The sequence below is a fragment of the Rhea pennata genome, chromosome 5 (assembly GCF_028389875.1).
Source record: "Rhea pennata isolate bPtePen1 chromosome 5, bPtePen1.pri, whole genome shotgun sequence".
Taxonomy (NCBI): Eukaryota; Metazoa; Chordata; class Aves; order Rheiformes; family Rheidae; genus Rhea; species Rhea pennata.
The window spans coordinates 26,752,670-26,776,021 of record NC_084667.1 but is presented as its reverse complement, the minus strand read 5'-3'; the positions used below and the strand labels follow the sequence as shown (position 1 = coordinate 26,776,021).

The window sequence follows — 23,352 nt, the reverse complement described above, 5'->3', positions numbered from 1 at the left end:
CCTTGGCCCACTATGCCCCTCATTTTCTTTAATGAAGTAGCATGTCCCTTCCCTTTAGTAGGTTCTTCCTTGGGTTTATCCAGCAGCCTTAGGGCTAATCCTCAGTTCTACAGCTGCCTGCTGGTTTCTCAAGCTGTCCAACCTGAGCTTTCTCCTCTGCCTAACTCAGCTCCTTCCTTATATGTTCCCATCTGGAGAACAGAACCGGCAATCCTTCACAAAGATTTATTTCCTCCAGTCCCCAAAATAAAAAGAAATACAAACAATTGTAAAGAAGTCTTTTCAATAAATTAAAAAGTGGATATTGCATAGAACTAGTATTTGCCAATCTCTTCACTCCAAACAGTATCCATACTGCAATGATTTCAATGAGAAAGTACTCCAATATACAGGATGGTATTTTATACAGGAAAGATTTAGAGAAAATACTATTTCCATTTGGAAAGTAAGTGAATTAAAATCCACAATCTGATTATCCTTTACTAGATTAAAAAAACAGATGAAAAACAAAGGAAAACAATCCCTGTAGAAGAAGGGTACCTGTGCCAAACACATGCAATTGTGGTATTTAAAATCAAATTCCACCATAAATTCCAGAGAATAAAAGCAGGATTATGAAGAACATTCAAACTCAGAAAGGGCAGCAATGAGACTCTTAGCTAAAGTGCATATAGGTCCAGCAGAGGTGAAAGCACCATCCAGGCAATGAAATATCTGGCACACAATCTGAATTTCACTCCTGTCTGTCTTATCAGTTGACTGCATAACTTGGTGATAAAGGTACTTTTACCACCTCTTCTGTTAGGCGGTATATAGAAAGGTGTTATGTTAGTGCAAAACTCATTTAATGTAACGAGACTGTTTACCAGGAGAGAGCAGGGAAGAGTGGCTTTGGAGAATTTGGAGCATTTGAAACAAAAAAGTTAAAACCTAGAAGAAACCTGACATATGTCAGTGTTAGGTGACAGGTAAACATTATGACATACTGGAACACAGCTGACATTTCAGGAATAGCTCATATATACTAAGGCTAGCAAACAACCAAGTGACAATTTGGGAAGGGTTGCTGGTAATCACATAACAATACAAGGAACGACTGAAACAAGTCTGACAAAAGCCCACTGGGAAAGTGATAGATGTAGACCTACTATCACAGGTTATACATTAGACAAACATTCACAGTGAAATTATGGGGAAGGTGGTGTCAGGAGATATATAATCAGACATAAGCTTCACAAACTCCGAAGAAATATAAGGATCAAAAGCTTTTAAGTGAAGGCATACTTCACATAACAAATAACAATCCTCCTACTGTTTCTGTTTCTATCCCTGAAATATATTTCGTGTCTTCACTTGCCTATTGTCACTCTCCAGTACAGAGAGGAAAAGAAAAGATTCCCCCAGTTTCTCTGCCCTGCAATATCCTGCGGGCAGGAAAAGGAAAGGAAGTGATATAATTGCAGTTTGCACATAGCTTTGATACAGAACATATCTTCAATTCTTCAATGTCTTTCATCTAAGGGGTTCAAACCCAACTACAATCACTACTGATCAGTGTTTTACATGTCACTTTTGTGAGACAGGTGACAAATGTCAGCTCCATTTTACAACAGAGAACACTATAGTACAGAAGAGGTTTATGTCTCTATGCACAAGAGCTAGGATCAGCACTAAATTAGTATTATCCTCCTCAGCAAGTTTGATGATGATACCAAGCTGGGAGGAGTGGCTGATACACCTGAGGGCTGTGCTGCCATTCAGAGAGGCCTGGACAGGCTGGAGAGTTGGGCAGAGAGGAACCTTGTGAGGTTCAACAAGTGGAGGGTCCTACACCTAAGGAGAAATAACTCCATGCACCAATACAAGCTGGGGGCTGACTTCTGGATAGCAGCTCTACAGAGAAGGACCTGGGAGTGCTGGTGGATGACAAGTTGACCATGAGCCAGCAATGTGCCCTTGTGGCCAAGAAGGCCAACGGTATCCTGGGGTGCATTAGGAAGAGTGTTGCCAGCAGGTCGAGGGAGGTGATCGTGCCCCTCTACTCAGCCCTGGGGAGGCCTCATCTCGAGTCCTGTGTCCAGTTCTGGGCTCCTCAGTACAAGACAGACATGGAGCTACTGCAGAGAGTCCAGTGTAGGGCTACGAGGATGATCAGAGGGCTGGAGTACCTGCCCTGTGAGGAACGGCTGGGAGAGCTGGGCCTCTTCAGCCTGGGGAAGAGAAGGCTGAGGGGGGCTCTTATCCATGTGTACAAGTACCCGAAGGGAGGGTGTCAAGGGGATGGGGACAAACTCTTTTCAGTTGTCCCGTGTGACAGGACAAGAGGCAATGGTTAGAAATGGAAGCACAGGAAGTTCTGCCTGACCGTGAGGGGGAATTTCTTCCCTGTGAGAGTGACGGAGCACTGGACCAGGTTGCCCAGAGAGGTTGTGGAGTCTCCTTCTCTGGAGATCTTCAAGGCCCACCTGGATGCAACCCAGTCCAACATGCTCTAGGTGACCCTACTGAGCGTGGGGGGGGGGGTGGACTAGATGATCTCCAGAGGTCCCTTCCAACCTTGCTGATTCTATAATTACAGTAATTAAATACCTCTTTCCCACAGAAGACTACGGGCCTTTAGATTTTTAGCTACTTCTCAGAAAACCGGAGCGTACAGACAGGGCCTGTTGCATCATAGTGATAAATTCCCCAGAGGACATCTCCTGCCACAAGCTCCCAAACATACAGACGGAACATCAGCAAGGAGCCTTCTATCCCATTTCTAGCTTATAACACTGGAAGCAAGATCCCTATGCACAACAGTTACAAGCACTCCAGTGCTGCAAGAAATGATCAGTGAATTAAGATGTTAAAAATTAATTGTAATTTGAATAGTTAAACATTAACAGCTTAATGTGGAAGGAGCAAAAGAGATTTCTTTTGATACTAATTTGACCCTGCATCCTAGGTGACTACATGATGATGATGACAGACAAAACAAATTAGTGTAACAAAACAATTGCCTAGAACCACAAATAGAATTTCAATGTGACACCATGTACCTCTATAACCTAAGAAGTCATCTTGTGAGACACACCTCACTGGGTTCACGTGCAATTTAGAAAATTAACAGGATAAAAATTTGTTTCAAATATTTAACAGAAGGCAAAATAAGGTCAACCAGGAACAATCTTTTGGCTGAAAAATTGTACACAGATAGTATTGATTCTCCCTGGTAACGAGAGGAAAGTGATCTTTTTCAACCAGAAAGAGCTCCTCTAATTGATCCATGTTTGGCATCCTAAAAAGTAATCACATCGAGCAAGATGAATGATATGTAACTGGTCTTGACTATATCAACACTGGTAGAACCAAAGCATTTCTAAAGACGATGCAAAATGCAGCCATAAGTAGGAAGTGAAATTTAGGAACAATTTTTACTGCCTGAGTCGACCCTATGAGAGACCTGAATGACAACACATAATGCTCCCTAGTATCAAGTTTTTAATTCCAGCACAAATTGTGCCTGGGTATGGACCTTTGGAAATATCCCAGTATAGCTCAGGAGTCCTATAAGCAGAAAAAATAGAGAGAAAATAAGTATGAGGAGATCCCTCCTTTCCTTTCTTTTCATAGTGAAAGGTAAACAAACAATTGTTGCACAAAAAAAAGGAGAAAAAAATACTAAAAATAGAGTATGGTTAGCAAGGAAAAGTGATGGCTTAGGAGAAGCCTGGTATCATTCAACAGGGAAGAACTCCATGGAAGGAGGAACAACCAGGTCAACTACACAGAGCATTCTCTAACTCCAGTGTTCCTCTGAAACTTTGCTACCCGAGGCATTTGGTATACTTGGACTTGTCAAAACAACGGTTAGTCCTGGACCCAAAATAATATGGATCTTTTGTTTCTAACACACAAAAAAAGATAATTTTTGGTTTATGGTCCTATTTTACATTCTCTTGCTGAACAGGTCATGGGGAAGATTTATACTTTAGGTTTCTTCTCTCTGAAATACTTGGTATATTACAGCCTGTGAATTTGTGTTGTAAGGTTTTCAAAATCCCTTTAAAAATGAAAGGATTTTTTTTTCCTGTGATGCTCACTGAGTGTTATTTCTTGTCTGAGAAGGCACAATGCAAGTTGTATAATAATAATATAGCTCTCAAAAGAAGATCATTAAATACCGCAGGATTACCGCCTCATCTTGGGAGAGCGTGTTCTCATTTTCTGCCGAGGCTGAAACAGATCACCATATCTCTGATCTGTGCTGGTACGATAACCACTGGGCCAACCACAGAAATAAAACAGGATTAAAAGATAATAAACAGCCCTAACAGATAAAGCCTGAAAATGGGGTCCTTCTGAACTACACACATCATGGAGGAAATTCCACACTCAGATTTCAAGCAGCTGTAGGCAGAAAGAGGAAGGGGCAGGGGAATATGATCGGGATTAGTTTCATTTGCCAATAGGAAAAGACAGAGGAGGACAAAGCCATAGAGTGCAACATAATACAATGTAAAGAATTTTAGATGCTCTTAAAAACGGGCTACTGAGTAACAAATAGAACTCAGTTTTAAAAATTGAGGTAATATTCAAGTTTAGAGAGAATAGATACGAATGAAAATGAACTGAAATGAACAAGGACAGAATATTTAACAGTATTTCCTGTAAAATAAAATAGAAGTTCATACTTTGCAGTGACAACTGAAAACATGAAAAATACAAGGATATGTCTACAACAGCAACTGTAAATCTTAAAGTTCTACATATTCTTTCAGTTATTATAAAAGAAAGATGAGATAGCACTTGAAAAGCAGAAGAGAACTAGCAACATCATTATCAGCACTGATTCACAAATGTCAAGAAACTACAGAAAAATATAGACATCATTACACGATGTCTGAAATTGATATTTCACTAGGGCAAAATCCTCCCATCCTGCTGCAGTTATGAAAAGTTCAAAGGGTAACATTTGAATAGTTACATATAGAAAATAAAAAAGAGGGGGGAGAAGTTTACAGAAGTTGATAGAAGCAAAAAAATCACTGAAATAGGATTTCATGTAGAATTTGTGCTTCACTGTAAAACTAAGGTAAATGACTCACAAAAATATTAAGATTCAAATGGAAATATCATAGGACTACAATTACTGTTGCTGTCGTTACTGTTACTCTCTGGCTGTTACTCTCCTCTGACTTTGTTAGTTTTAACAGATCAATTAAAGTCACATCAAGTTCGCCTAATCAGATTAGATAGTTTATAACAACCCGACTGTCTCTTCTAGAAGCCATTTTTTTTAAACATCTGTTAAATAATCACATCTTTCTACCAGAGCTTAAAATCCAAGGCTATCAAAAATAATATATTGTGGCCAACAAATTGCATTCAAAGGATATAAACAGATAGCAGCAATTACCCTCCTCTTTGTGGAGCATGAAAGTGATAAAAATGATTATTTTTCTGAGATCACTATAATATTCATGTAGCTACTTAACCTTCTTCCTTGGAAGGTCACATTTGTTTTCTTTAAGGAAAGGAATAAGAAGATTTAAAAGATTATGATTATTCAATACTTGCAAGAAAATGAATAGTAGCTAAGACAAATATATGTAACACAAGTAACAATGTAGAAAATTCCCTTCTATATTAGAAAAAAACTCTTGCTTGCTTGATGCAGTTAAAAGGAAAAATATCAGCACGGATAGACAGAAATACTCATTTTACAGAACATGTCTAACTGATCCAAATTTCAGATAGTATTGTGTTTAAGACCAATAATATTCAAAGTAGCACCTCTTATTTACATGAATAACATTAGCAGCTTTACTAGCTAGGATTTAATTACCTAAGTATTGATTTTCATGGTTCAAGACAAAAAATGATCATTAGATGATCATTTTGAACAGAAGATTCTTCCTACGGTATACTACAGCTGCATGGAGACCTCCACTTTCTCTAAGGCAACCAACTTTGAATGCTGTCAGAAAATTAATACTAGGTCAACTGCAGTTCACATACTAGTTTCTAATAAAAAGGCAATGAATTTTATGTGAGAAAAGAAACAATGATGGATTTTAGACTGCTGTCTACTATAAGAGAGCACAGGTGTCATGGAAACATGGGTATCCAGGATTAACATAGATAGCAACAGTCCTTCCAGCTCACTTGCTTTTCTTTTCTTATTTTTTTTTCTAATATTTATTCTTCATTTTAGCTGACAGCACACAAGTTTACAGTCAGGTTCATTGCAGGAACGGAGGAAGAGTGAGAAGCTGAGTCTTGGGCTATCTGAACCACATCATGCCATAATAAAGGACTGCTCTAATTCACCCAAGCAGGCTTTCCTTGAGAGGCAAACCTGAAATATCTGCGCTGCACACTGCTGCTGCTTTTAGGATTTTTAGCTAAAACAGAGTGCATTTACCTACGAATCACCCCAACAGTGAACACTATTGAAGGTAAAAGGTCTTAAATATTTAACACAATCAGTGCACAAAAATGGCAGTGTTTCATTTTAGGCAAAGCAAGTAAGTGGACAGAATTTAGTCAATCCCTCATGACAGTACAGAAGACTTTCTGTTTTAGTCTCTGCAACGCTTATCTTAAAAAAGCATGCATAGTAGTTAGCTGTAGTATAAATAAACCTGTGCAAGGTGTACTACTTCTATTCAGTAACTCTACAGCATTTCAAACTACTCTTTGAACTCTTGGCACAACTACCAAGTCGATAGTCTAGGAGAGGTGCAGTTTGGGGCTATTCTCTCTAACAGTATATATCACATATCTTGTAAGATTTGTTTCTAAGAGGTACATCATATTCAGTTGTGATATAGTGAGACATGATATAATGAAAACCGTATCAACCGTATTTTTAGATTGTCTTTTATTATATTGCAAGCCTGGTTTCTTCAAAAATGAACATCTTTAATTCCAGATATTCATAACAATAAGGAACAGAAAGAGCATAGAAATAAGGTCAAAAACTCCACCTATGTAAATTTCATAATCTCTGAACAGCTTAAAAAACAACTCTAGATTCATATTCCTAAGTGAAGACTTAATTGAAGAATACGAAATAAATGATTCAGAGAGGGTCAGCCACTGTGCTATTTTCAGAATACACAGAAGCAGAGATAAGGTAAGAAGACCCTTCTGTGCAAAGAACTGTCGCCACAGAGCTGTCAACAAGGAAAAATGTAGGATTCATTAAAGAAATCATTAGAGAAAGTCCTCTATATTAGAACGTTGCTTTCTTTCTCTCTCGCTCTCTTTTTTTTTTCTTTAACGCTGCAAAAAAAGATGTGGCTTTGATCTGCCAAGAAACTCCAAAACTTTTCCTTATTCAATTTCTCATGGTATAAATTTATTTCAAGGCTTGCTGCTTTACTAAAGATTGTCACAATTTTGACAGTCTGTGACAAAAGCAGCTTGCACTCTCAACCTAAATCTGTTCAGAGAAAAAAATGTTTGGGATAGTAACATTTTTAGCCCCAGCTGTTTACAGTTAATGCCCATAATCGCCACTTAAACTTGCTTAACATCTGTTCTCATGTACCACATAGAAAGAAGAAACAGAAAGGTTCATCAAAGCTAAGGAGGCTCTAAACTATTGTGAAGTACTTCTGGAGATGTGGTGACAACCTTCTACCCACAATAAGGTTCAGGAAAGGAGGGAATTTAAAATTTTGGAGAAGATTCTTAATATTCTGCAGGCTCAGATTCAACTTGACAAATTTACTTTTGACTGGAAAGCCAACACACGCCCGCAGTAGCCTCCTGTAGCAACCAGCAACTCAGAAGCTTGCAAAATCTTTCCAATGACACTAAACTCTTACACAGACTTTCTGTACAGGCATATTTAGGTATTGCCTTTATTTAGTTAGTTCATAAATAATCAACTGTTGACAGTTGCATCATGCTAATATAACAGGAATAACAGCTTTGTCTTTTGGTAACTTGTTATCTTTAAACCATCTGTTGCTGGAAAACCTATATAATTGCGACAAATTACACCAGTATTCAAAATTGATCTGTAAATCCTTCAAGAACTGTCTGAATGTATTCATATGCCAAGCACATTAAGTACTTAACCTTCATGCAGCATTAGTTTCTGTACTTTGGTCTACTTACCTGTTTTAAACCTAACACCACAAGTCAACCCTGTTAGGACTTCCATTGAAGCAGAAAAGTTGGACAAAAGAGGCAGTTAACCCCTTTGAAATAACACAAGAAAGCAAGTATCTTTATGAAAATCAGAAAAAATATCAGGTAATGCTTTCATATTTCAAAGTGGTACAAACTTATTTCACTATTGAATTAATTATCTCCTTTTCTCCAATGCAAAAACAAAATCCATAAAGGGTAATAACTGCCCTTGGTCCCTTACCCAATTTATGGATCCTGACAAGCAGTCTAATAGCTTATTTTTAATAAATCAACAATCTTAGAGTAACAAATCAAAAGCAGCAGTGACTTAAAAGGAGACTTATTCCCAGAATCGTTTGAGAGTAGAGCTAAATAAGCATACGCAGTTTGATTTCTAGCAGCTATAAACCCAGCCTCTGGACTTCACAGTTTTGCAGATAACCACATTTTTAGCAATCTTGCTGTTGATTATGACCTGACTGAATACTTAGCCATGTAATTTTAAGAGGGAGCTACATATCAGCAAAAACCAAAACAAAACAAAAAACCCTACCTGCTAATTTTTAAAACTAAGTTTGTACATGCTAAAGTGCATATATATTCATTTATTGAGAAAACATATACAAAAGTCCAGGTCCTTGAAAAACAAGCCTGCACAGATTAGATCTCGGAATATTAAAAAGCTGTTAAATTTTCCAGCCTCATGACTGCCTGATTCTAACCCTTCTTTTAAAAAGTTACATTTCAAATTCTGTTAATGCCTTCGATTAAGTCCTTGCAGCTGACTTTTTATACAACTTCTTTGGTTTCTTTGCAATAAAGAATCCTATTGCTGTCTCTACTAGCAACATCAACAATGTTCAGCTGCAGATACTTAATCACTCAGAACTGGTCATATGCTTTGGCAAAACCAGATGGAACGAGGCCATTCTGTTGCCCTTAAAAACAGTTCTTTATGCTGCTTCTGGAAACATCAGCCATGAAGACAAAATGTGTTTCTGTGTACATACATTTTATTCTGATTAGTACACCACACAGAGAGCAAACGATTCTATTAAGATGTGCAATTTCTGTTACTGTCAGACATTTCACATCAGCTAAGAATTTTTCTTTTTTTCTTTTTTTAAAGCCTTTAAGTACTTTCTTTCAATAACCTCAGTCAGCAGTTCAATTTTAACAGCAGCAACAAGCAAAATTGAAAAATACAAAGGAACCTATGTCATCAGATGCCAATTCCTATATATCTTATCTGAGCTTGCAACAGTTAAAGAAAACACATCTGGGCTCAGCAGAGTTATTTGAACTGCAGATTTTGCATCTTTATTTACTGAGTGAAATAAGCCTATTTTCCTAAAAACTGAAGTGATGATTACTGATCAAAAGATCCTAATAGGCAATTTTAGCATGCTAGGCAGAGAAACAGAGAACTGAATATGCTTTCAATACATTAAACTACCTTGTACCTCAAGACCAATGGGGCCATGTTGGTAACAAAGTAAATTCAGCCTATTGATGTCCATGCTATAGGTTGGCACTCCTCAAAAGGCACAACCAGGTCCAGACATAAGCATGTTTTTCCTGGGATTTCCTTACAGTCCCAGAAATGTGAAGGCGCTTGCACTGCTGCTGAAGATCCGGCGCATCTTGTGACCGCCCCCGACCTCTGGCAGCCCCTCCGGCGCGCTGCGCACTGCTGCGGACCTCGGCGCAGAGCACGGCTAACGCAGGAGCGGCAGGCAGCAGCCGGCTGCCAATCCCACACGCCAGGGAAAACCCACAGATTTCCACTACTGTTCTTTGCATGTGCAACCTCCTGTTCCCAACAGTGCAACAAGTACTGGAAAACACAACGACGGCAATGGGTGAAAGAGCTTACGCAGGACAGGGGCATGTACAATGGTATAGCAAGATTATGCTTTTCCCTGGCATATTATGAAGGGCATCTGTACACTGGAACGCCACAAAGGGTTGGGGGGGGGGTCTTTCATCCAAGATCATAGGGTTTGTCTGATTCTTAAAAGCATGCAAAGAGTGAAGTAACAGAACAAAATCATTTATTTAGCTTTGCACTGAGTAGCTTCTACCTGCGTATACAATACGATGACATTTTATATCGTGGTGGAATGTGATTACATTTGGAACGTCTTTGCTTTATTGCAAAGCCACATTTATGACCTACATGGGATGTACTTCAGAACTGGATTCTGAAATGAAGGCTCAAAAGATTAGAGGGCTCCCTTGCCCCTTTGTAGACTGCATATGTGCCTACATACACATATTCTTCATTTATCATTCTAAGATAAATTCGCTATGCCAGACGTTTCAGAGAATAATGATGTCAACATTTGTTCTATCTTTAAAGAAACCCCACCCCCACAAAACCCGCGTAAAGGGCAAGTGTTGGTTTCAATTAGATAGTTTAGCATTATGGAAGCTTACACGCAGTAAATTTTGTGTAATTGGAACACCATTGCAGGAAGCAAGAAGCAGACTAAACTGAATCTTTAGAATCCTGAAAACATCTTGCAGCATGGAAAATTTCTTTGCTGTGACTAAATAAGAATAAAAATATTTTACCCTTATAGGTCATTAAGATCTCTCCCTGGACCATCCTTATCCTTTACCTGACAGCCCAGTTTTCTGAACATTTCTACTATCATCTGCCATGACAGGAAAGTTCAGCTTTCCCCAAACTCCTGATTATTTCAGCCTAACAGAAAATACAGTTGTATACTGTATTTCAGCACTAAAAGTGAACTTTACTGATGAATTCTGAAAAGAAAAAAGCCAAGCAAATAAAAATGGCAATAGATTAATCTAATGGAAACACAAGATTTGCAAGACTGAGCAATTCATTTGTCTCACTTCTGTGACAACAACCAGTGACAGTTATTTCTGAGAGAATCACAAATTCCTGCTTTGAGTAATTATTATACACAATCGTATAACTACATAGGAAGTTTTTTTCCTAATGACAATCTCTCTCTGTCCTGAAGCATAGCTAGGAGGCAAAAAGCCTATAGTAGGAAGTGTGAAAATATTAACTACAAAGTGATAGATCAAAGCATCTCTTTTTCTCCCTCCCTGCCCTATTCCCAAAGGCTACCTTAAGGACTAAGTAAGTCAGCTTGCAAGCTGCTGTTCCTCTACATGCTTTAAAATTATTTCACAAACATTGTAGAAAAGCAGCTCTTTTAGACATGTGGTTATTCACTGATGTTTACGTATCTAGACAGAAATTTAGAATAGCTAAGCTATCAGACTTAAGAGCATTCACCTTCAAATACTGCCCATACTATTCTTGTCCACGGACATAACACAAGTTCCTCTAAAACCAGAATGAGACCACCCCACAGCACAGACTACACTGAACTCCTTCACAGCAAGAGAAACTCTGCCCCTTGTCCCCCTTACTTCAGCTGAAGAACATGTTTAACGTTCTCTGGGAAGCTGTAGAACTACCAAAGCAAGAGCAGGACAATTTATAACGCACGGCTAAACAAGGCTTACAAAAAACTCCAGCCACTTCAAACAAATAACAGATGTCTGTCATTGAACCGGGGTCCCAAGGTCTTTTCAATAGCTAAGATCACTCAGAAGGAGATTCTTTGATCGCTCATATACAGTAATTGATACTGAAAAGCCAATAGTTGTTAATAAAATATTAGCTTTCTCCCAATCAATATGTACACATTCATGAAATATTCAGCACAAGTATAAAAATAATATCATAGGGAAATGAGAAACGCTAAAATATTATTTCCTTGAGTGTAAAATACACCTTTAGATTAAAAAGTAGAAACCAAGACCTGCAAAAACCTTTGTCATACATATTTCTCAGTGTCAGAAAAGGAAGGCAGATCTGCAAAGGAAGCCAGCACAATCAACTTGATAGAAACTTTACTATTGAGTTAACAATAGTAACGTGTAATTCCTTTGTTTCAGAAATAAAGGCCTGATACTGCAAATCCCAAATCCAAGCAGCCAACACAAAGATACAAAACCAGATCAGCTGAGTGCTTCATGTTTCATGGATTTATCCTTGTCCTTGGATTGTTATTCGTTGGCAAACTAGTCTGATCCAAAGAATACACTGCTGTTTAGGAGGAAATCCCAGAGTTACCCAATGGTCAAGCTCAAGCTAATATACTGCAAGTCCCTGGCCTTTCTAGAGGACTAGTAATTGCATCCCTGATCATTTCTGCCATTCCTTAAACCAAAGTGGTACGGATTTACAAGCTGGCATCCCCATGCCCCGCAGGGGAAAGATTCCTCTTCCTCTGTAGAGGATTTCTTAGGGAGAAATATGCATGTATGTGCCACGCACTGTAGAGACTTTCACCTGACTCCAAATGCTACACACTGCAAGATAAATGTAAGCATATAGGAGGAGCATTAGTGTCGTTTTTTCCTAACAAAATGCACTAGTCATTATTATTGCAAACAGACAAGACATATAGCCCATTTATCCAGCATAAGCAAACACTGCAGAGAACCGGTACTTGGCCATCCATTAGTCATCCACCCAAAATGTCATCTTTGTCTTTGTTCTATTGCTCCATAGCAATGTTTCTCTGCAGAAAAAAGAGGATACAGCTGGGAAAAATCCCATGCAGCGTTCTATCCAGCATGATCAGGGTTGTGCCTGGCTATTCAGCCTTTGGCAGTAGACTTTAACAAACCAGGGACTTTGAGAATCAGCATGTGAGGGTTAGTACACGTCTGTCTGTCTGACCATGGACTGTGGGCACACTGTGCCTCTTACTTGGCTTCATTCTTTATTGCATTTTCCTTGACACGCACAAACTAATCTTGCAGCTGCATGCAAAAGAAAAGCTTCTGTGAGATGTCAAGAGGCCCAGAACAATGACTTTTCTGAGGGAAAAAAAGACAAAACCTCCCTTAGAGCACTTTTTGTATTGCTTAGCCATATATTTTAAAGAGTTAATTTTTAGGTTAGAGATGAGAAGAATGAAGCCTGTTCATGAAAAGAGATTTAAAATATTTAAAAGATAACTGCAACGGGTCAAAGTGTTTTCCACAATCACTGGAAGTATGATAAAAGGTGACAGGCTTAAGTTGTAGCAAGAGAGATATAAGTCAGACATTACAAAAAACCCTTCCAACTAGCCTATCAAGCACCAAGAAACACAAAAAAAAGGGGGGGAGGAGGTTAAGAAATTTCCTTCATGAAAGGTTGTTCAAAACAGTGTGGAGTGGTGGATTAGAAGACCTTCTCTGATTCAGTTACTTCCATGATTTAGTAGGAGAGTTCAATTCTGTGTCAATATTTGTTTTCCATGTTGTATTTTTACCACTTGTCTTTGAAGAAAAAAGCACTTGGTATGAAACATTTGCTTCTAGAAAAAAAAGCATACAGTGCAGGGGGATTTTTTTGCTTGTTCGGACAGAGAAGATGACAAACTCCGGCTGTTAGAGCATCGGCAAGATCACAACTTGATTGACTAACCTCTTTCCCAAAAGCAAGTTACACTCCTGAAGTGGAAGCGGATGACTAAAATATCAGAGCTTTTTGCTTCAAGCCACTGACATTGATCCAGCAGCCTCTGCACGTTTTCAGGTAGTGTGTTCTAGCTCTCACCTCCTGAGCCGTTTGTAGTAACTGTTAAATTTAGGAACGAGATCAAGAATTCATGGGCCACAGAGATGGGTTTTGTCCTATTTTATCAAAAAGAAACCCTGCAATACAATGGATCGAGATGAATGCTGACAGGCTGACATGTGAAAGCCTGCCCTAGAGCAGCTCCACTCATAGGACTGGAGTGAGAATCAAATGAATATAATTCTTTTTAAGCTACTGAAAATGCATATGCAAAGCAATTTAAAGAAAAAAAATCATAATGCTATGTGGTGCATGCGCTATAGCACACACAAAGCTTGTGTATATATGTATATACACACACACACACGTACACACCCACACATACACCAGCACAAAAGGTTGCAAATAATAAATTACAAAAAATGCTAATTATCCCTTAGTCAAGAAACACAGCTATCAGCGTGATTTGCGGTCAGCTGTTTAATTCATTCCAGTATTAATAAAGTTATAGAAAATCAATGTGTCAAAAGGATTTGAAAAGATTACCAACTACTCTGGACAAATTAGCAACACATCAATGCTTACAGCATAGGAAAGCACAAAGATGTTTGTTTAAACTATTTACTTATGACGAATTTAAATCACCATAAATATTATATTTTCAGTACATATTTTCCTCATATTGAAAGCATTAGGAACAAATAATATGCAGACTTCCACTGCATTATTTTGAAGGAAGCAATATAAAAAAGCAGCAGTTTTAGAAAGCAAATGAAGGTGGAGTCAGGAACGAAACAATACAATATGGCATTTAGAAAGTAGAGGACTGGGGAATAATTCAACACTCAAGTAACAAAAGATGTTTCAAAGGTATGGAAGGAGGAAGGAGAAGATTTATAATATTAAGGTCATGTGGTTACTTGGGGCCCAGGCACACTGTGCTTCAATGAACTTCTATTGTTTCTTTGTGAAAATGTCAATACCTATAAAAATAAATCTGTTTACTGAATCCTTGGTATGATTCTGTTTTTCCCATGCCTGAATTTTTGACTCTGTTTACAAGACTCCAACGTTGTCACTGTCTCGGCATGAACTTGGGCAAGATACTCCACTTCTCTGTGCCTTGGCTTCTCCTTTTCCAAAACATTAATTAAATACTTATCAGCTGTCTTGGGATACATTGAGAAGCTACATTATTAATCTTAGTACAGCATTTTCTGACAGCACAGAAGAATTATCCTGTTCAGTATTATTACAGAGATTTCCTGTACCAAAAGCATACTAGTTATCTCACTAAGAGACATACCTAAAGCCAAAATGAGTATGACTGAAGACTTTCCATCGAGTTAGTGGTCTCTGAATCAAGACCTGTAAGTATCAGTCATCTGACATGGGTTGGCAGCTTTTTTATTTTGCTGACTTGACTCAGTACTGTCTTAGTCTTCTGTTGACTTGTCCTGCAGAGTGAAGAATTGCTCTCTGATTCAGGCAATACCCATTGGTGCATAGATTACCTGCTGCTGAACTCAGCCAACAGCCCGCTCAGGGATTCGAAACAAACTTTTCTTTATTTTAAGGCATCAGGAAGGAGATCCTATCGACTACAAACCAAATAAAAGACTGCTACTTAACAGCAGGAAATAAGCTCTGCCCTGCCTTTTAGCACTTGACACATGGATCTGTGGAAAGAGACTACATAAGAGTATTTTATGCCTGCTAGTACAGCCATAACAACGTCCACTCAGGGTGGCTTTATTTTCAAATACATTTAGGACTATTGCCCTAAAGATACAATGCAGTGAGAAGACAGGCACATAAATCAAAATGCAGCACAGCAAAGGACAACGTGCTGTCCTCAGTCCACAGTGCCCAGAGTGGACTCTGAAGGAGGAAATACTTCAGAGTAACATATATGAATATATTAGTGCCAAGTATAAATTAGGAGGTCCAGATCTCCCCCGAATCCCTATCCCTAGTGATTCTGATTGTGCTGACCACCTGCCGCATGTAACTGCTCTCTCAAACCAATTAACATTAACAATGCTTCTTTAAAAATTGGGAAGTGCTAGGCAAGATACTCACTATGATGTACTTCAGGACAACAGCAAGATCTGAAGAGGGCACAAAACAAGCCCTGAAGAGGCCTGAACATTTTTCAACCACAGACCTGTCTTCATTGTTTACTAAGCTACACTCTGGGTTTTCAGCTAGCTGATGTATCCATCAGTTCATTAGTTCTAAGCCATCACCTGAAAAGCGGTGATATCTGTTTACTGACCTCAGCGAATGTGCAAGACCCAGCACAAGTCCAAGTGCCACACCAAAATGTTAGTGTTTCTTTCTTTGATGCTAATTGAGCTCACAGAAAAGGAAGAGATGGAAAACAGGTCCACTGGCACAGACTGCAGCAACAGCACTTTCTTTGGAGGAGCGACTGTATGACTGTATTGTCAGCCAGCTGCCTAAAAGCCTCTGGGCTGTGGCCTTTTCAAACACATACAGCAGTTTGGGATGACAGGGCAGAAATCTATCCTTAAAGACTGTCACTTCACCTTTTTGAAATTTACTGCATTATTAGCATTATGACTGGGTTAAATACACCACCTTGAACCTCTGACAGATAAACTACAGCAACAACAATCTAAAAGACATCAATTTCACTGATAGCAAACAATTTGAACAACTTTTGCTATAATCACAGGATGGAATTGCTGAAAGTGAGTTACCTTTCATGGATGAGGGAGGGCAAGAAGGAGACAACAGGAGAGAGTGGACTAGGTTTTTTCCTTGAAACTTAGCTTACACAGAACTCTATTTTCCATGCTTTAGATCCAATCTTGCCAGTAATGAATTGCAGAATGGCTTGTTCCAAAAGGTGCAGTACATGCAAAACCAAATGCTACTCCAGAAACCAAACTGCATAGAAGCGAAGGGGCTTTTAGGGGATAACCCTTCAAAATCATTAGGTTTTATTACTTTGCCTAGTCCACCCATACTGAAATCTAATTATCATACAAACTACATTCTGAGAAACATTTAAATCCTAAGGCTTCTTCTAAACAATACCTTTCTAAATAATGTCATTTTTTTCCACAGGATGAAACTAGCTAATGATGTATTTTGAAAATACTTACTGTGATAGATGAGGGCTTACTTTTTGCAAGTAACATGTAATTAGTGACTCCTTGCTCTGGAAAGCTAAAGGTAAAAAGTTGTATGAATACTATCACACAGAATGAAAACTGAAAAAGTATTAAAGGCACAGTTCAGTATTAAAAAATCATGCAGAACAGCACAACTCCATAATCAAACCTGAAAAGGGGTTCCTTTCATGGAAGGAAAACCCTTGCCTGCATAACTTGGTTCATAAGAAGGAGGATATCTGCACAAAGGTTGCACCACCTTTGGGCAGCGCGTGCTGCTGGCAGGGCAGCTGTCAGGGCTCCCCAGGGCAAAGCGAGCAAAGTAGTTTTCAGATCCAAAGGGAGTTTCTTCATTTTGCAATACAGCGACCACGAGTAAAGCATGCAGCCAGAGGAATAAAAAAAAAATCCTTTAGCATACCCATTTGTTACACTTGTTTCAAGCTTTAATTATAATTAGCAAATATTTGTAGGAAATAAAAGAAAAAAAGAATACAATCATAAACAAAAGCATCCTAATTACAATAGCACAAAAGTGACTACACAAAACAAACAACTTCCTTGTGAATTGACTGCAGGATTTTAAAAAGATACCAATGTCCCAAGGAGGCCTACAGAAAACACTGTAGAATGAGGATATTTTTTCAAAACAGTAATCAGAGATGTCATAGACCAAGAATCATCATCATCACTGCCTACCTATAAAAAGATGAGAGCAATGTACATTGTTTGCACTACATATCGGCATAATATAATTAGTTGTTACAGTTAACTTATAGGAAATTAACATCAAACAGTACTTTTAAATAATTCATAGTGGGTGAGGAGGGTGGAGATAGAGAGATCAGATATAGATTCAAACAGGTGGAAGGTGGGGATAGAAATATTGTAGCTTCAAACTATGCAAAAATAGACACATAAATAGATAAGCATTTCCAAAACAATACTAGAGAACAGATAACAGCCTACCAGACAAAAACACAAGATTTATAACATATAACTTACAATGCTTCAAAAAGCAGTAAACAAAACAGTGCACACTGAATGCAAACTCCCAGACCACTATGTTAGAAGAAAGCAATCCAGGAGAACTTATTTTTCAACAAGCAAAGCAAGGTGAAAACTTGTGGAAGTGAATAATATTCTTTAAATAAGGAGATTCCAGTAAATGAGAGCATCTGGAGGAGCAAATTTTCAGAATGGGAAAGAACTTAGTTGGTGGAGCGATTTGTCTATGAATGATTTACCTGAGAACAGGTAAACAACTTGTGACTTTAATGGGAAGAGACTGAAATAAGCTTCATTTTCAAGGATAACTTTTCTCAATAAAACTGTCCTTTATTGAAGAGCTTAATTAACATTCAGAGCTGACAACTCCAGGAACAGGAGTGTACAAAAACATTAATGCACCTTTGTTGGTGGATCCAGGTCAAAATTATTGCTAGACTGACTACCTAACCACAAAAAAGGCAATACACTAAGTCTTTTGCTTATACAAGACTAAATATTGATTATTTATGAAAATATCCACTATCTGATCTTAGCCATATTTTAGAATTTAAGATAATCATAGACTTCAGGCAAAGTATCACTTTGGTTATCTTCTTCTCTCTTTCTGTGACTACAATTTCTATGCACTCTTCCACAGTTCTCATGACCAGAACTAGGAAACATTATCCAAAAGATGTTTTGGAAAAAAAAAAGAAGTTTTATCAACTGCAAAACAGTACAAATTAGTTTAGACATGGGAGAGGAGAGAAAATACAGGCAGCTGAATAAAATCCAGCAATATTCAGAATATATATTTCATTTTGTTCAGTTCAGCATGACCTAGCATTTCAATATTCAATTCAGTTTCTTTTTTAAAATCATAAAAAGCTTATGCAATTCAATAACATGTTTCTGACTTATGACTTCCACGGATCACCGCTTTCCGCCTTTCCAAAGCGGCCAGAGCACTGGGGTCACCAAGCAGCCGCCTGCCCAGTGACACCGACTCTGTTCCACTGCTTCCACCTGAGTTGAGGACAGCTTGGACCTCACTGAACAAGACTCATGACCAAGGCATGATGCTTCCTACTCTGGAAGGAAGTAACTCTGCCTATAGGTTAGTCGTATAAAGCACATGCAGAGCCTTAAGCACTTTTTTTTTTTTTTTTTTTAATCCATGAGAGGAGAAGTTTCTGTAAACATAACGCAGAGCGCACAAGCAGGATTAGGTCTCCCATTGCACAAGTACCTGAATATTTCTTTTTGTAATATACTATTATTTCTAGATAAAACAGGCAATAAACCAAGTTTCTCGAGTATGTTAAACACTTGCTATGCCTTTTAACTGTGATGTTGAAAGAGAAGTCATTTTAGCAAGATAATAAAAACTGCAGAAATATTTCTCACTCATTCCATTATTTCTTTCTTATACAGCTTCTGTTTTCTTTTTTGTTGTTTTTCCGTGCATGCACGTTAAATGAATGTTCACCCATTACTGTCAAGCACCTGTCTTATTACTTCACACTTTTGCTATAAATCACAAATACCCTGCTTTCTAAACCATTTGCATGCCTAATGACACTGTCTTGCTCGAAGGAAAGGAACATTAGGGAATTAGTAGTGTATATATGGAAAACAAGTGTCAGATTATCAAAAATGTTTTTCCCATCACTGTAAAAGCAGCTAGCATACACAGCGCATGTATTTAGAATAAAATTAAAGGTTTGAAACTTTTCTGACCTAGCAGATTGTAAAAGATCAAGAAAAACTGTAAAATTTCCCTAAAAGATACAGAAATTACTTAGAAATAAAGAATACATACACAAAATATAAACCAGTTCCCTGAGAGCTATTTCGTATGAGCCTCTCTCAAGAGATGACCAGAACTTTCCTGAAGTTTTTATAAACTAGCTAACCCTAGCTACAGGACATGCTTCATCATGAATGTGGGTATTAAAATGTAATTATTCCAGGCTGGAAATCATTCTCATATTCAACACTCCTTGGCCATCCTTCCACTTGAGAGAATAGCTCACCCAAAAAAATTATAAACCTGGTATTGTGTCCATCTCCCTTATTTCTATTTCAGTAAACCTGTCTGATATGTCCCTCCTCTGCCAGACAGGTGTACCATCAAAATAATCCTGAGATCAGCCTTTTCGGAGGGATGTGATTGAAAGGTGTTATCAACTTAGGTATAGCTGAGCAGAGCATTTCAGGAACTTATCACGTTTTTCCCAGAGATTGCTGGGGAAGGTTCCTTAAAAACCTGTGCATGGAAATGAGAAATACCTACTTTCCTTCAAGACTTTTTAGAGCTCATTTTGCTGATAGGTATTAAAAAAAAATGGATTTATTGTCTAATGTTATTGCACTTGTTCTCATTTCTAATGAATGTGTGCCACAGTCCTGAAGACATCAATTCTCAGCGTTAACAATAATCATTTCCGTACCATGAGACAACAAATGCTTTGAGGAACTTGGAACATTTTCAGTTTCTCTTTCACTTTTCAGCTCTGTCCACCAAGCTTCTCCTCCTGGATCATTTCCGGTATTTCAAACCACTGACCAGCTTCGAACTATAGATAATAAGCCATTATTTATTTTCACTAAAAATGGGAACCTTTTTCATGACCTTGCTAAAATCAAGCAGATCCAAAGGCCGAGATGAGCCATACTCCCATGTAGAGACATTAGCAGAGCTGTGAAGTGAGAAGATGGGTACAGCAGGGCTGGAAACTGGACATGATCTTGTTTGCCCCTCACATGCAAGACAGTTGCGGGAAAATAAGAGACTGTGTCCTGGCTGGCAAGGGCACTTGGGCACATGCATTCATCAGCCTTCCTGCGCCACCCTCAATCTAATTCAAAATGCAGCCCCTTATAGCATATTTATCTACTGTGCTCGTGTCTAAATTTTATGGCAGCACATGGACAACTAGAATGTGGCTTTTGCTTTGGCTCAGGGGTTAATTAAAAGATAATATACATAACACAGAATTCAGTAGCACTATTGCTATGTACTTAAGAGCTCACCTGTACACGAGAAATCATCCACACGGACATATCCCATGACACAGTCACAACGATAGGATCCAGGCAGGTTAACACACACGGTATTGGCGTGACAATAATGCATCTTGGCAGCGCACTCATCAATATCTGCAGGGAAGAAAAACCAGCAAAAGGCCCAGTCAGGCTCAGAGTTAAATGTGTAATGTGACATAAGGCTGGAATAAGAGATGAGAAATTCCATTTATAACTCCAAAAGCAACCTGGCTTAATCCGAGCATTAAAGAACAAGGCAAATTTGGTCAAAAAATTTTCCTTAAAATGGACTAAAAACACCTGCAACACAAGAATGTGTTCCTTCCACTGTTCTTTACAAAATCCCAATTTTTTCTAACTCTGGAAAACCAACATGTATATTTGTTTTTTCATGATAACTTTTAGAAGTCAAAAACTGATAAAAAAGAGTTTTTAAATATAGAACGTCACATCAAAAATATGCAATGCTACGCAACACTAATTCTGTCTCATAGGGAAAATAAAACACGAAGATGTAGTAACTCTGCACAACACGGTATCAATTAAGAGTCGCACTGGGCAGATAGGGCATAGCAATCTTTGTCCTGAAAACGTAGCAGGTTCAACAGCAGTATTGATCAGTAAGTATTCCAGCCCTCCAGGTTTACTCAAGCACTCTGCTAACGCCTTGTCCCTGAAACACACTTGTGCTGCAAAAGTAAATGAAAAAGGTACAATTGTGTCACTACGCCACTTCCACATCCTGCCTAAGAAGAAGATTCAGACAGTTGCCTAAATCTATTTTGAGCTTGCTTTATGCCATCACAATGAAAAGAAAAATGTAACTTAGGAGAGCTAGCAACTTGGTCCTATATATATTTGCTGAGCGATCTCTATTGTTGCTGCAAGTCTAAAATTCAAAATTAGAGTTTTCTGAAGAAGAAATCAAAACTACCATTTACTTGCCTGTTTAAATATCACAAAGCTCTAACATACTGTAAACTGTAAAATTCTTCCCCCTTCCTTCCTCCCAAAAGAAGAAATTATACAGAAGCATTCATTTTATTTTTTTCTGATTCAGAGAGACGTTCCACTCCGTAGCGCTGATTTTACATAGAGCAACTCATGGTTTTCAGAAGATTTTCTAGCATTATGTACGTCCAAGCAAAGGAAAAAAAGAATCAAACTTTATTCCTGTTACATTCGCCTTGTTATTGATTGCTCACGCTCAAGAAAGCTATTAACCGGCAACACTGCTGAGGAGTGTCTCAGCCGGTCAGGTGCAGACCGGTCCCCCCACAGCTAAGCTGCCACTCGCAGGGACCGCGCTGTGCTCTCTCCCCTCCGTGGCCACGCGACGCTTGCGGAGGCGCAGCTAAAACGCCAGGATGGGTTAGCACCATAACCACGGCTGCTCCCTGCCAGCTGGGAATTTCCCCCGAGACGCGCGGGGCCTGACCGCGCGAGGACCGAGCTGCCTCGATTCAGGGCTATCAGCAGCTGAGGTTTCCCGTTCAACCTCCCCGAACAAGTAGCTCCGGTTGAGATACGCCTGCGTTTCCCAGTCTCCGAAAGCGAAACACACACCAGCTCCGCTCGCTCTTTCTATACTACGGATATCCGTCCAGTAGGAGCAACTAGTTAAATCGTTTCATGTCGGCTACCAAATAGCTGTCAGATGGCAGTGATTTTTTGACTGCTACAGCTTGGGCTGAATTAGAAATGATGGCCTCGAGGCAAAAGACTTTGTATACTACCGCAAACACCTTGAACTAGCTCGTTCCCAATTTTCTGTTGTTTCTGTTGCAGTGCCACTTGACGAAATGAATTTTAAAAAGTCAGAAGCATCAATATACGAAAGACAGAAGCCAAGAAAAATCAAAATCCTCCCACATGTCTTGTTATCACACCACTGAGTGCCAGAGCCACTTGGGAAACACTCAGGTGTTGACGTGTGTTCACACCGTTCTGCTTGCAGCCTCTTTTTAATAGCCTTTTGGTGCATAGCTTTGAGGAGTTTTGCTCTTGCATATCTAATAATTTTCTGGCATAAAAGGAAAGGGAACAGAAAGATGTCTGAAAAGAAAGCAAGAATGTCAAACCAGCAACCAATTCACCTGAAAATTAACCTGACGTATTGCCCTCTATCTCTAGCTTCTTCACTGAATTCACTGGACAACAATCTTCTCTTTTTTCCCCAAAAAAGGAAGTGAGAGGATTAAAAATCTCAGAGGTGAAGAACTTGAATTCTTATTCATTGCAAGCAAAGCCCACAGTACTGTAACACAAAATAGGAAAATTTCCAAGGATAAAAAGGAAATTCACAACCTATAGGAAAATACCTCTGTGGCTGAATTTCTCATAAGGAGGTTAAGGACTTGAAGGGATGACTTGACTATAAATGAGAGAACCGAGAACAACTCACTCTGGGCTGCAGCAGAAGTCCTTGAGTACAGGAAGAGAAAGACTGGACCTAACAAAGGAATCAGAAGGAACAAA

The 23,352-nt window shown here is 38.7% G+C and overlaps 1 protein-coding gene across 1 annotated transcript in view; it reads right to left on the bottom strand.

Moving 5' to 3' along the window:
• NELL1 (neural EGFL like 1) overlaps window positions 1-23,352 on the bottom strand; it is a 292,319-nt gene that overhangs the window by 128,589 nt on the left and 140,378 nt on the right. Inside the window, exon 13 of the mRNA XM_062576297.1 lies at window positions 20,863-20,988. Within this exon, the coding sequence (XP_062432281.1) occupies window positions 20,863-20,988 (126 nt within the window). The remainder of the gene's footprint in view (window positions 1-20,862; window positions 20,989-23,352) is intronic.